Source organism: Calidris pugnax, unplaced genomic scaffold (genome assembly GCF_001431845.1).
Source record: "Calidris pugnax isolate Ruff unplaced genomic scaffold, ASM143184v1 scaffold196, whole genome shotgun sequence".
Taxonomy (NCBI): domain Eukaryota; kingdom Metazoa; phylum Chordata; class Aves; order Charadriiformes; family Scolopacidae; genus Calidris; species Calidris pugnax.
The window spans coordinates 5,388,650-5,404,006 of record NW_015091042.1 but is presented as its reverse complement, the minus strand read 5'-3'; the positions used below and the strand labels follow the sequence as shown (position 1 = coordinate 5,404,006).

At 42.3% G+C, this 15,357-nt stretch overlaps 1 protein-coding gene across 1 annotated transcript in view; it reads right to left on the bottom strand.

Annotated features, from left to right (window-relative positions):
- Positions 1-14,135, bottom strand: part of GBF1 (golgi brefeldin A resistant guanine nucleotide exchange factor 1) — a 128,223-nt gene extending 114,088 nt beyond the window's left edge. Inside the window, exons 1-3 of the mRNA XM_014956304.1 lie at positions 13,875-14,135; positions 8,217-8,322; positions 6,550-6,616 (exon numbers count right to left, since the gene is read on the bottom strand). Of these exons, the coding sequence (XP_014811790.1) occupies positions 6,550-6,616; positions 8,217-8,322; positions 13,875-13,882 (181 nt within the window). The 5' untranslated portion in view covers positions 13,883-14,135. The remainder of the gene's footprint in view (positions 1-6,549; positions 6,617-8,216; positions 8,323-13,874) is intronic.
- Positions 14,136-15,357: the final 1,222 nt, after the last annotated feature.

Below are 15,357 nucleotides of genomic sequence, written 5' to 3'. Positions count from 1 at the left end.
CTTCTCACAAATCCCAGTTTCATCCAGTACACTATGTTGAAGGGCTCAGTGAATAATTCCACAGAATCTATCCGGAGTGACCCCATTCATATCTGACTCCTCTCACACTGCATAAATCCTGCCTCCCACCCAACAGAAAAGCCTTGGAAAAGGTTATGGTGCTTGTCATGGTGCATCTATAAGTTTCACACATAACTAACAGTTATTCTTCACTAAACACATTCTGTGATTAGAATGCAGCTGAATTAAAGCTATGGAAGAAACCTGACTACCAGTTTCCTAACCTTTCTTACTTGCTTTCCATTTGTCTTAAAAGTTTTACAAAATGTTAGCTTGAGTTGCTTGGTCTTCCAAAATACCAGGTGAACATGTATTGATACCTGTTAGTTAACAAACAAACAAAAAAAGTTGTGGAGTTTTTTTTGAAGTTATCACAGGAATAGACATTATCTAGGAGACCAGAGAGTCTTCTTCATCATAGAATCATAGAACAGTTAGAGTTGGAAGGGACCTTGAAGTTCATTGAGTTCCAAATCCCCTGCTCTGGGCAGGAACATCTCCCACTAGACCAGGTTCCTCTTATTTATCTCTAAAAGATCTATCAGATATTTTATATGAAGCTGCAGTAGAAAAAAAGTTAGGTGGTGGGTTGCTGTTTGGTTTTTTTTTAACATGTGCTTTTTGCAATTCTTCAACGCAAAGGGAAAAGTATCACAGTTCAAAGTTCATCCGTATTTGTTATTTACTAGTAAGTAAATATTTTTAACATGTGCTTTTTGCAATTCTTCAATGCAAAGGGAAAAGTATCACAGTTTAAAGTTCATCAGTATTTGTTATTTACTAGTAAGTCCAAGCGTGCCTCACCACCCTCACAGCAAAGAATTCCTTCCTGAGATCTTATCTAAATCTCCCTTCTTTCAGTTTAAAACCATTACCCCTTGTCCTATCATTCTGCTCCCTGATCAAGAGTCCCTCCCCATCTCTCCTGTAGCCCCTTTAGGGACTGGAAGGGGCTCTAAGGTCTCCCTGGAGCCTTCTTTTCTCCAGGCTGAATGACCCCAACTCTCTCAGCCTGTCTTCACAGACACGAGCTCTCAATTAGAAGCTTCTACTTCTCACAAATCCCAGTTTCATCCAGTACACTATGTTGAAGGGCTCAGTGAATAATTCCACAGAATCTATCCGGAGTGACCCCATTCATATCTGACTCCTCTCACACTGCATAAATCCTGCCTCCCACCCAACAGAAAAGCCTTGGAAAAGGTTATGGTGCTTGTCATGGTGCATCTATAAGTTTCACACATAACTAACAGTTATTCTTCACTAAACACATTCTGTGATTAGAATGCAGCTGAATTAAAGCTATGGAAGAAACCTGACTACCAGTTTCCTAACCTTTCTTACTTGCTTTCCATTTGTCTTAAAAGTTTTACAAAATGTTAGCTTGAGTTGCTTGGTCTTCCAAAATACCAGGTGAACATGTATTGATACCTGTTAGTTAACAAACAAACAAAAAAAGTTGTGGAGTTTTTTTTGAAGTTATCACAGGAATAGACATAATCTAGGAGACCAGAGAGTCTTCTTCATCATAGAATCATAGAACAGTTAGAGTTGGAAGGGACCTTGAAGTTCACTGAGTTCCAAATCCCCTGCCCTGGGCAGGAACGTCTCCAACTAGACCAGATTGCTCTTATTTATCTCTAAAAGATCTATCAGATATTTTATATGAAGCTGCAGTAGAAAAAAATTTAGGTGGTGGGTTGCCTTTTTTTTTTTTTAACATGTGCTTTTTGCAATTCTTCAATGCAAAGGGAAAAGTATCACAGTTTAAAGTTCATCAGTATTTGTTATTTACTAGTAAGTCCAAGCACTTCCTGCAGAAATTCAAGATATAAATAATAAACAGGATATAGCATTGCTCTTATCTGCAAAGTGCAAAATAACAAGCGTTGCAGCACTACACATATCACACATCCACATAATCCAATTCCTACACTACTTTAAAACAAAAACCTATTTTTTCTGATTTCTGAAGTAGATCACAATGAATATCTCAGATTCTATTCAACAGCCACAACAGCATTGAGAACAGGCCACACATCTATATTTACTACTCATTTACCACTTTTTAAAACTAGATCTTTCAGAAAAAGTTCAGATACTAATCGCAAATCAGGATAAAATTCCTGTATTGTCTGATACAAACGTCAGATTTTTCCTAAAAACTGAGTTTCCAGAGCTCAGACATGAGAAAATGAGTGTGCAATCAAATCTACATACCAGAAAACTGATGGCTACAGTAACAAGTATATTAAGTCAGTACACTGGGCAAAGGTTCTCTTACGGTTACAGTCATTTGACCTTTAGCCAGCTCTTAATGCCCCAGCCAACCCTCTAAAGATGGAGATTTGCAGCAGCTTCTTGTCTGAAATAAGCCATGAAAAGATTCTTCTGAACCCACTGTACAAGCATTCATTTAAAATGTCATGAATGTGCATGAAATCAGAGTGCTTCTAACAGCTTACTTTGCAGCTTCTGTTTAAATGCACTAACTCTGAACCACCAGAGGATAAAAGGACCTTCCAGTCTGGCACTCATGGACCTAAAATATACACAAGCACCTCTTCACAGGTGTGTTTACCTAGTTTAAACCTTATTTAAATAGACTCTGGATGCACACACTTTCCACAAACACCTGCTTCTCCCACTGCAGTGCTGACTTGTACAAGGCAGTTGTACTCAGTCATTTTCTGTCCTAAAGCCATCCTACACACCAGTAAGCAGCACTTCAGTCGCGAAAATCCTGGTTACTGACTCATCCTCCCCCCAAGTCCGAGCAAAGCACAAATTCTGCAATGAGGAGAATGACTACAGAAGTACCTGCTCTTACCTCTACATCCCACTGGAACAGTCTGAAGACCTCAACAGCCACAGCAGGATTTGAGGAAACCCGATCCTCATTAGATGATGGAAAAGCTTATAATTAATTAATATTTCCAGCCCTTCGTGGTTATAAAACCTCTCCCTGGCGAGCTCAAGAGCATCCTAAGCTGGAAACACTCATGAAAGAGAAGATGCTCAGTTATCACTGGATGTCAAGAAGAAGCTTCCTTTTATTGACCTAAATCTGTAACAAAACTGACGAAATGAACAAATATGTCAACATCCAGATACATTTGCTAGATACTAAGCTTATTGTACAAAGCATTCAAATGGAAGCTGTGGTGAAAGTGACCCTAGATCCAAACTTGTATCAACACTAACGCTTCCATCAGTTTTCAAATAAACTTTGAAGATGTAGTTGTATTTCAATTTTGCGTGCATGGATAAAGTCACTGCTTCCATATGGTTGTAACTCAGGACACAGATTTTTTGCTTTTTTCTAAGCTGTGGAAATACGAGACACCACATCAAACTTAGGGTTACGGTGTTTATCTCAGTACAAGAAGCATTCAGCTATTAAATTTATCTCAGAGGAAGTTATGCATCACCCAAGACAACAGAACCTCTGTTTTTCCTTTCTGTTTTTTTGCGGGTAACTACTACCGATAATAATAAAAATATATGCAGCCCATAAAAGTGTAAAAACGGCACAAAATCAAGTAATGGCGGATTGGAGCAGACCTGCTGTTCATTTTCAATTATTAAACTGCTTTTGTAAATGTATATAAAATTGCCAAAGAAATTAAGGTTCTCTGTGAGAATTTTAAAGACCAACACCATTCCACGCAGTTCAGGTCCAAGACCCTTAGCTGGGTGTGCTGAACGTGAGAATTTTAAAGACCAACACCATTCCACACAGTTCAGGTCCAAGGCCCTTAGCTGGGTGTGCTTCACAGGAGTGAAGTTACTCTTAAACCATAATCACAGGGTTGTCTGTGCTGAGCAACAGCATCTTCTGTAGATGCTTCCTTCAAGAGCCCCTTTAGATGCTACAATGGGATGGGATATCACTACTTAGTTGCAAGCAAGCATTTACTGTTTCGGCATTCAAATAAACCACATTTATGTAATTTAGTCACTCTTGAGGAACGATACTTTGAAAGGGGAATCTTTAGCTGCTGGAGGCAAATGGTGCATCTTTATACCCTTGACCAGGGTATTTCAGCATCTCAGTCACGACAGAGTTAATACCCACTAGCTCAGAGGAGAACAAAAGGTACTCCACTGCAACATGCCTAACATTTACATTGCCTCTCTTTGCTCATTAAACAGGTTTTGGTTAAATAATGAACAAACTGTATTACAGACTCCGATGAGAATTCCAAAATTATAAATCAACTGGTAAAGCCCAGAGGAGAATGAAGGGAGTGGGAGGGAAGGAAGGATAATATTGACTAATATAAAGGGCGCAGCTTGACAGTGGATATTCCTGCCACACCTGATCAAACATGCTCCATGGGGGCGGGGAACGGAGGGCGAGAGCAAGAGGGGAGATGGGACAAGGCAGCCTGAAATTTGCATCCGGAACAGATTAAAATGGGTTCTTGGGGGATTGAGAAAATACATAATATATATTACTATAAATGCAAAATTGTACTAAAAGCTAACTCAAATGTCAAAGATTACAGCTTGAATAAATTTAAATATAAAAGCAATGCGTTTCCATGAGCTAATGAAAGAGACATGAAAGGAAGGCCTAGGCAGGGAAAAAATACCCACCCACAAAAAAAACCCCTAAGCTTGGACTTTTCACAGCCCGGAAGACGAGGCAGGAGACTCTATATCATCCCAAGTATTGCTTGGGAACCTGTCCTTGTCTAAAACTGAAAAAAAAAAAAAAAATGGAGCATAGCAATGATGTCCTATCTCAAGACACCAGTCTGTAAATAGCAGTCATTGAAGCTGAAATTACCTGCTTAAAAGAACCCCATGTAGTCAGACCGACACGCTATCATCACCGTGTATAAGCAATTACTACATGATGACTAATACTCACAGGGAGCCTCTGAATCTCTCAGTACATTAAACTTTGCTTTCTCTAACACAGGCAGAGAGCAGGCTTGCATTTTTTCCCCCAACAACTCAACAGCACGTTGTATGCGGCTACTCCAGATAAATGGCCAGTCCCTGACATTTACTCAATCCACGTTTATTTGAGCATCCTGACATTCCTTGCTCTTGTTGATGAGAAGAGGTATTTGCATTAATGGCAAAGAACTCCAGGAGTCTTATCTTAAAGAGGCTTTTATCTCACAGAAGGGAGAGAAGGAAAATTTCCTCCCAAAACACTTTTGGTGACTGCACGTATGTCCTAGAGAAGACAAGTGAGCTTACAAAAAACACTCACAGACCCAGACTGCCATGTAGTCTGGGCACAAGCACAACATCTAGAACAAAGATACTATCCAGGAATGCAAGCTGTGCAGGAGCTCCACGAGACATCATAACCTGACAGAAGAGTCCTGCTCACCACCAAGGGGAAGGTCACCTGGCAAAAAAAGACAAAGCATTACACTTGCAACCACAAAAGAGGAAGGGCTTAGAACTGGCACGTCTCCTTGGCACGTCTCATGGAAGGGGTACTTCTAGGGAATTCCTTTTTATGGGATTCCAAGCTCACAATGACACAAGAACAGGTGCAGTTTGCAACTAGAAATGCAAGAAGTCATCTCAAACTTCAGTTGAGTGTCATTCTGAAAGCTCACTATAATAAAGGGCCCTGAAATAAAGCTTACTTTCAAATATCACAATCAGTAAGAGAAATCCTAGGAAGAAGCAGCAGAATGCCACACGCAGCTCAGTATTAGCCTCACTTCCAGACTGTCAACATCCACTTAAAGAATCACTCCTGAAACTACAAAAGGAGAAAATGTGGGGAAGAAGGGAAGAAAGACGTGTGGGGAGAAAAATCCTGGCATCACAGCCTTGTGTTCTACTTCTGTAACCAATATACATTTCCAGTTTCTTTCAGTGTAACCAGTCACAAAATAAGCCTTTCACTTCAGGATTCAAGAGACCCAAATAGAAAGTGAAGCCTACGTTTCACTTACTACTGATAACAAAAGATGAAAACCAACAAATCAAAGAATGTGAGGAGAAAACAGATAATGGGAGGCTACTTTCCAAGCAGATTTTTTCCCTCATCATTCACAGATCAGAAAGCATAAACAAAGCACAGAAAGACTATGGAATGGGAGGCTACTTTCCAAGCAGATTTTTTTCCCCCATCATTCACAGATCAGAAAGCATAAAGAAAGCACAGAAAGACTATGTATACTAATACACCAGATTTCATATATTACTACAAGCTTCAGTATATTGAAGAAACACGTGCATTTATATTAAAAGAAAATGTGTGTGTGTATACACTCACAAATATATATATAGACACACATGTATATGTATCTCCAGATAGTGGCAAGCAGTACTATTTGTGGACTAGTTGACGTTAGTATTATTTGTCTAAAAGTATATACATATTTGCTCTTTTCTTGTTATTCAATATATGACCTCCGGATAGTAAATAAGAGAAACAAGTAAACCTGTCAATTTCTTTGCTTATACCCTGGTAGGTACACATACCTGATGATTTCTGTATAAACTTACCTGTTATATTATTCAGCACTTCTTTTAAGAGGCTAAAGCTATGCAGCAGGGGATCCCTTTCTTCATCCTATAGGTTATATATAGGAAGGAAGTCATTAACAAGGTAAAACATATTCCTGAAGACAAATCTTAATAATGGGTCTGTAAAAACCTCACCCTCATATTCATAGAAGTGCTGTGGGTTGAGTTTACCACTGTCAGAGCATTTACTCCATCAAAATCAAGAGGAGCATTTTTATTTTCCTGCTAGTGCTCCCCGATGTCATACAGCTCAAATGTCAAAGCACAGGTTCAAGTCCGAGCATTCTGGCTTGGGTTTATTGTCCTTAGAAGTATTTCTGATTAGCCTTCTGCTGTTCAATAAATTTCAGAGCAAATCTACCTCGTACCATATTGAAATGGCTCATCTGGATTTGCTATAATGTTAATCTATGCAGATTGTAATGGGAACAGAAACACAATGACATTTGGCGCCATTAAAATAACTTGAAGACAGAACCACAGCGCAAAATTTATATGAATAGCTGCATCCTTTAGCCTTAGTCTATCTTTACAAGATTAAAATAAGGAGAAGCAGCAGTTTCTCCAAGCTGTGTACATCCCCAGCCACACCTCCTGCTGGGTGGCAGTGAGCACTAATGAAGAAATGCCTGTTAGAGGGAAAAAGGGCCCTGCCCTTTGACAAACTGAAACCACTTGTGCTGGATGACAGCCATCTGCTATTCACGTGACGTTCTGAAGCACACCACAGACACAGGGCACCACATGCAGATATTGACACTGTGGAAGCCATAAAGTGACCAATGCATCGTTAGACTTGGAAACACTGTATTAATGGCTTTTAACAAAACAGGCTTCAGGCAGGAATAGGGCTAGCAGTCAGAAAACAGAGCTATAAAAAAAAAAAAAAAGACACTATGCCAAATGAAAAATTTAACAATACCCTATATATAATGATTTCCCCAAATTTTATTTCATGGCTTTCATAGGTTGGAAGGGACCTTAAAGATCTCTGAGTTCCAACCCCCCTGCCCTGGGCAGGGACACCTCCCACTAGACCAGGTTGCTCATGATGAAGACTGTCTTCTCTAAGAGGGCTCAAAAGATACAGAAAAACGTTGTGCTAAATAAAAATAACACTATATATTCAAAATCCTTGAAATACCAGGCAATAAAAGTCTAAAAGAGATTACTTTGTTTTTTTTTTTTATTTCATGGCTTTCATAGGTTGGAAGGGACCTTAAAGATCTCTGAGTTCCAACCCCACTGCCATGGGCAGGGACACCTCCCACTAGACCAGGTTGCTCATGATGAAGACTGTCTTCTCTAAGAGGGCTCAAAAGATACAGAAAAACATTGTGCTAAATAAAATAACAATATATATATTCAAAATCCCTGAAACACCAGGCAATAAAAGTCTAAATGAGATGACTTTGGTTTTTTACAGGGTATACAGGTAGAAGATTTCCAGCCTTATACCTCTTACAGTCGCTGGTACACAAGAAGCCAAAACTACTCAGCATGAAACAATGTAGAAAATCATTCCAACTTTACTTATAAAAGTACTACAATGAGTGCTAAAAAAAACAAAAAACTGAGGTGCTTTTCTGAAATCAGGTGGTTTCTGCCAGAGGGTGAACAGGTAGCAACAATTCAAGGTGACTTACCAGATGCGTGTGAGTGTTCCATCGGGCATTGCGCTTGATGGCTCCCACCACCGCGTTGATTTCACCTTGTACAATGTAAATGTTCTTATCCACCATCCTGACGGCCCTGAAAAGAAAGGTAAGAGAAATTCATCTCCAGCCTCTCCGAATTATTCTTTTCCTCCTATAAAACGTCGAGTTGGCCCTAGTCAAGCAGGAGGCCTGCAGAGATGCAAGAAACTCTTTCACATCTTTGTTTTGTGCATGCAGATAAACACAGTTATTTTGTCAAAAAGATGTTTTTCCACACAGCATGTTTTCAAGACCACGAGAGCAGACAGTTAGCTGTAACAGGGCATCTGTGAAGCAAGAGAAAAGTCTGCCAAGGCACATTCCTCATCTTTTTTTTTTCCAGTCTATGTAAGTTCACAGAAAGACAAAGTGTTAGGGTAGCAGGGCAGACACCCATGACAATGCAATCACACGCACATCTCCAGCACTTACACAAAGTCCCACAGCTCTGCACAGAACACAAAGCCAATCTTGTACTCTGCTAAATAAGCATCAGTGGCTCAAATAAGCTGGCCGGAGCTAAACTCTTTGGGACTTCAAACTTTGACAAAATAATTTATAACAGATGTTGATTTTACACTTGCTTCATGAAAAAAAAGCCTTCAAGAAAGAGGGCGAGTAAAAAAAAAAGTCGTGGGTAAGATCCCGCAAAGAAATGAGCAAAATCAGAGACAAAACTGGATGGAACATGGGGAGAAAAAGTGAGAAAGGTAAAGGCAGATATTTACTCTCACGTGGCCCGAGGTCTTACAGGGAAAAACTTAAACTGATGTACTCACAGTGAGACACAGAAGAGGTGGCAAAAATGTATAAGCAAGAAATATTTCTAATTGTCTGAGAAAAAGAAATGAAAAGTAGGTAACTACAGGATTGTTCTCTCTATATTAGCCGTAGCCTAGATATAGCCAAGCATAAAGAAATAAGAATGAAGGGGAATGAACAGAAACGACCGTTCATAAAGAACAAACAGGCCAGATAAAGAGGCCAGAGAGTCCGATGACACCGTGTCTGCCATTGGGAAGGATTTAGTGAAATAGTAGCCAAGTAATGAGGCTTTTTTCAGAAGATATGAAAGGAAAATGAGGAATCCAGCTTGAAATCACAACCGGCCATCCATAGGGAAGCAAAAGACTGAAAACAGATGCAACATTGATCATAACACTTCAAATCAGACAAGCTCATTTAAAGGACTCAACTGGGGAGGGAGGGCAGGGGGTAATAAAAGACAGAGAATAAGAGAAGGAATTTTGCCTATTTGGCAAAAGCAAAGCTGGAAGGAAACTGTTTTGGTTTATTACTCCAGACCTCAGAAACACCACCACAAAAATTTCAGAACATAAATCCTGGATCTGTCAGGCTTCACATTAATTAACATGTTTGAATTACCAACAACACTTCAAATATACAAATATCCTCTGAGCGAAAGAGACTAATTTGCTTCAGAACTCTGTAAATAATGGAAAGAAAGCAAAATATTATAAAAAGATACTTTATCAAGGGACAACAGCAGATTCGTTGTTTTCAGTTTTTATGTGTTTGCAATAGAATGAATAATCTTATGGCAAAAGTGTTTCTTACTTTATGAGATTAATTATACATAATGGTATTACTAAGTGTTACCCAATACATTAGGGCCAAAGACAAAAGTATTTTTTAATATAGGGCCTGCCATGACAGACCAGATCAATAATTTATCTCATTCACTACTGGATGATTCAGAAAAATAAACAAATAGTTCTAGCAAGTGGTTTATTTGTGCCCTGGAGAACAAAGGTTTATATCCTCCCTCCACAGCTGTTTATAACAGAATTCTTCCTACTCATCTATCTAATGCTTGATAGAAGTGCCTGTCCTCAATAGTAATTTATTCCATATGTTATTTATATTAAAATTTGCATTAAAATACCTTTGATCACATTTTTTTCTACTTTTATATGCTTTGTTTTAGTGCAAGGTATTAATGGGAGATTTTCTCCACCATGTAAAATTAATCATTTATTTATCTCTTCTTCAGTAATTCCAATATTTTCCATATTTCTATATTGACAGTTTCAGGGATCAAAACTCTGGCCCACAGAAGTATTTTTGGGGAAATACTCGATACATTCAAATCTGTCAAAACCCAAGTTTTCCTTGTCTTCACTTTACCAAAACAATATCGAGCACGTAAACTCCAAAGTGCCATTCCAGGTGTTTAGCAAACTGCCATATTTGGCAGTTTGGCTCCCCCAACCTGATCTAGAAAAGCACATAAAGATAAACCAGAAGTAAATATCACATGCCCTGCACATACACAGGTAACTCAGTAGTTCTGCCAATATTCAAAGTGCTGCCAAAGCTTAAAAGCTATTCTGCATACTCCTGAATCTGCTTGTAGAAACTCCTCTACTTTAAACCTAAAAGAATCAAGACAGAAAAACTTGTTAAACTCTGAATGTAGGAGACTTAACAATGCTCTACTCTTCCCAAACCTGGTGGTATCTCCAAGCAGCAAAATATGAAGAAGACACAAACCTCCAACACACACCTTTTCCTTTTAACCTGCTGGGAAACTGAATGTGCTGATCCTTTCAAGCAAGGGTGCAAAAAAATCCATTGTACGTGGCACACACAAAGGGTGCAAAAAAATCCATTGTACGTGGCAGGGCTCTCCTGACACATTAAAATAATGCAAAAATTAAGGTACTTTTTTGTGATTATAGCCTTTCATTGCTAACTATTGGAGAAGACGATGAGAATTCACACCTTTCCTCACTGCAGATTCCTTTATACAAAAGTACAAAAATTCATTTTACACGTGCCAAAAAACTGAATATAACTTAAATACTCTGTCTCTCTGGAGACACAGATTCCCTCTCAGATCTCTGAGTATCATACATGCAGCCCACTTCACCACAAACACCGGGGTAAAGATGAAAAAATCCTGCTTTATATTTAAGCTTACAGTTAACCAAGCAATAGCACACACACATGCCAAAGTAAACCACAGCCAACTATCTTCATTCACGCAAAGGACCTTTGTGACTGCGTCCTGGAGAAGGAAATAGAAAATAATTACAGGGTGGAAGGGAAAGCCAGACAACTACTTTCAGAGAGATGCATCTTAAAAGCTAAACCCAGCAAAAGCACCCTCCATCCCTGTAGAAGTTTAAAAGTTTATTTCAAGCAATGGAAATAGCTTCTCTAAAATCCGCACTTCCCAAAGCCTACCCCTTTTAAACTATCAGATAATTTCAGTATGCATTCCTTCAGCTGTATCTTCATCACAAGCAATAACTGCTTACACTTTAGAGCTCAGTATAGATGTACTATATTGAAAGTTTTAAGGTTGTAATCAATGCTCTGAAGCAGCAGAGAGAAAGTTCCAAGATTCACCAACCCAGCACTGAACGATCAGTTTGGTTTAGTAGAGCATGGTGGTAAGTCAAGCAAAACCACAAAATGTTTGTTCAACATAAAAAAAAATTGCTAACATGATTTCAGAGGTTTAATGTTACAAAGGCACTGTCTGAAGAGTGGGATATTGTGTAACTGTTGGTTGGATGGGTTAACAGAACTGCTAATGCTGAAGGTCATTAGAAAAGATGAAACAACCTCCCTAGTAAAGCCATGGGTCCAACGCCTTCTTCAGATCAAGACCAGATGCCTTTCTTAAAAGCAATCTTTAATTAAACACAAGACAGTGGACTCAGTACAGAAACAAGCAGATTAAATTTTGTGGTCTTGAGTTGTGCAGAAAAAAATACCAGGAAAGGTACTTCTTAAATTTCAAATGCTTTTTAGCTCCTTATCTCTCCAGTTAGAAACCGGAGTTTATGTAGGACTTTCTCATGATGGGTTCATACGTTTGCTTAATTCTGCAGATGAGCCCTCAGATTTCTCTCTCATGTGGAACCTCGACAGGCAGCACAGCGAAAGTGACAGCTCCAAACCAAGGCAACACGGCTGCCCAGCCCACCAGGAGAAACAGGGAACCTGTCAGCATCCACAGCCCCACTGCTAACAAGGGTAGGAACACTACGAATGAGAAAAGGTAGATGCCTGAACATGTTATAAAAAACAACAGCCTAACACTCATATATGCTTCCCAAAGCCTAGCGTTCTGTGGGCAGTCACTATCGCTATTCTGAGACTCCTGAAATAGCATCAGATGTGAAGCCTTCACACAAAAACACTGGCAAGATTTACATCTGCAAATGTTGTCTCGCACGTGCACTGAACGCTCCGCTGCTCAACCTTGCAACACACCACCCCAAAAACATCCCGGTGCACAGGGGTTTTTCCAAATTTTTCCCTGGGTATTACGACAAGAAATCTCAGGTATGCTTTTAGGAAATGCTCCTTCCCCTGCAGGGAAATGCGTGCGACTCTTCTGGAAACAAGCAAGAGTTCGCATCAGAAGCGACAAAGCCTGGCAGACTTCCATCAAATCACTTCTTCCCATCACTAACTTTAGCCTTCAGCTATGGTAACCGACTCAAATCCAGTGAAACTACTCCAATAAACAGCAATAATACAAAAACAACATAATCACTACATGTGCAAGAAAGGTAGTATTTCAAAGTAAGCTTCCACTGACCTAAATCTGCACTGTTTATGATAATACATGAATAATCTATATAGTCTCTGACCTAGATTTGGCCACTCAAGTCCTGATACAATACACTGCTACCAAAACAGAACACACAACACTTCGGTCCATGATTCACAAAACATTCCTGCCTAACTAAAGAGCCAGCCAGGTTACCCAGAAGCCCAGCTGATAATGAAATAGCTCCTTTTCTTCCTTCTAAACCACACACGGAAGATACATGACTTGCTATCAGGAAATTAAACTTGCTTGGGTTTTATGTGCAATAACAACTCTGCAATAAACATCACAGGCAGCGAAAGTTCACAGAACTCTGGATGTTTCTCCAAAGGCTCGCTCCTAATTCCTGGACAAAAGTAAGAGAAAAGTTTTCATTTGTAAGATTTCATTTCGTTTGTCAGTATGGCAAAGAAGCACGCAGTCTGGTGCGATTCCAGGCAATTAAGGATGCCCTTTAAGGGATATGGAGCAGTAAGAGGACAGTGGTGGCACACGAGAAGGGAAGGGGGCACAGGCTTCTCTGCAAGTCTCCAACACTGAGCTGCAGGAGCGAGAGAGCACCTGGGAACTGAGAAGAGAAGGCAACTCACGTTTATCTGTCAGAACTGCAGAGTGAAAATGAAAGCTAAGGTAAACACCAAGAGGGGGATCTTTCTTTCTTCCGATTACTTCGTATTCTCGGAACTAAGGAACACAGTACCAGCAGAACTCGTAAGGCACACCCTAAGCCAGCCCTGAGCCCTCCTCCTGCCACCAGCTGAGAAGCCGGCTCTATACTGGGGAAAAAAAAAAATATATAAAAAGCTGTTTCCACCAATTTTTAAGCGAGACAACTTCACAAACCATACGCAGGGGCCTGTGGAGGTGCGGGGCACACCGGGATCCCCCGGCCCTGCGCTCCCAGCCCTCACCCTCCCTCCCCCGGGGCCTCCTCCGCTCCCTGCACCACCACCACCACCCCCCCTCCACCGCCTCACGGTTCCCCCCGCCGCAGCACTCGGCCGCCCGGCACTGACCCCCGCATCCAAAATGGCGGCGCCTGCTCCCCGCGGCGGCGGCCGCTTCACATATCGGGTGAACGGGCGGGCGGCGCCGTGGGCGGGAGGGCTCGGCCCTCCCCTCTGTCCGCCCTTCTCCCCTCCCTCCCGGCGGCGGCGGTGCCGGTGCGGCCGCCGAGCGAGGGGGTCTTGCCGGGCCGGGGGACCAGGGAAACCGGCTCCGCACCGCTCTCACTGACGTGGAAACAGGCGCACCGCAACCCGCTGCCTGGTTACTGCGCTGACGGACAGCCCGCAGAGCCAACCCGCGTACGATGCGGCGGGCAGCCGGCGAGGACGCCCAATGGAATCACGCTTTGCAACCGGAGGAGGCGGGCCTTCCAGTGACAAGCGGCGGAGAGCCAATGAGAGGAGGGAGGGTAGAAGTAGCAAAGCCGCTGGCCAATCGTGAAGGAGTCTTGCGGCCGCTGGGCTCAGCAAGGGTGGTTGAGCGGAAGGGCTGCCCTCGCAAAGCATTGTGGGTCGGGCCGCCCGCCTGTGGGGTCACCGCCACCGCCGCCGCCACCGGCGCCGGGCGGGCCCTGCCCCACCGGGGCGCCCCGGGGCTGGCCCATGGGCCTGGGTGGGGATATCTGAAGGGGTGCGGGTCCTAATCAGCCCGCTCGGCCACCCGGGAAGGGTGGGTGACCGTGCGAAGGCGCTTCAGACTCGTGTCTGTGGAGGAGACCCCCAGGGAGCAAAGGGTTGCAAGGGACATAGAATCATAGAATGGTTTGGGTTGGAAGGGACCTCAAAGATCATCCAGTTCCAACCAGGGACACCTCCCACCAGACCAGGTTGCTCAAGGCCCCATCCAGCCTGGCCTTGAACCCCTCCAGGGATGGGGCAGCCACAACTTCTCTGGGCAACCTGTTCCAGTGCCTCACCACCCTCACAGCAAAGAATTTCTTCCTGAGATCTAATCTGAATCTTTTTTCTTACAATTTAAAACCGTTTCCCCTTGTCCTATCATTACCCTTCCTGGCAAAGAGTCCCTCCCCAGCTCTTCTATAGGCACCCTTCAGATATTGGAAGGCCACTATAAGGTCTCCCCGGAGCCTCCTCTTCTCCAGGCTGAACAATCCCAGCTCCCTCAGCCTGTCTTCATAGGAGAGGTGCTCCATCCCTCTGATCATCTTCGTGGCCTCCGCTGCACCTGTTCCAGCTGGTCCATGTCCTTTCTGTGTTGAGGACTCCAAAGCTGGACACAGTATTCCACCAGCGGCCTGTGAAGCCTGTGGTGCTTGGACCAAACACCGTTTCTTGGCAGGGTGAAGCAGTGGCTGCAGCAATAACTCTCCACCACTCTGCACCACTGTTGTCCCAGGACTCTCCCACAGCCTCTTCCCTGGAGCTGGCTGTGAGGTGGTGCCCAGCAGCGGCTCCTTCCCTCCTGGACACCTCCCTGGGTCACAGTTTTGATGTTCCCGTTGCTGGAATGGCTCCTCCCCAGGCCAGGCAG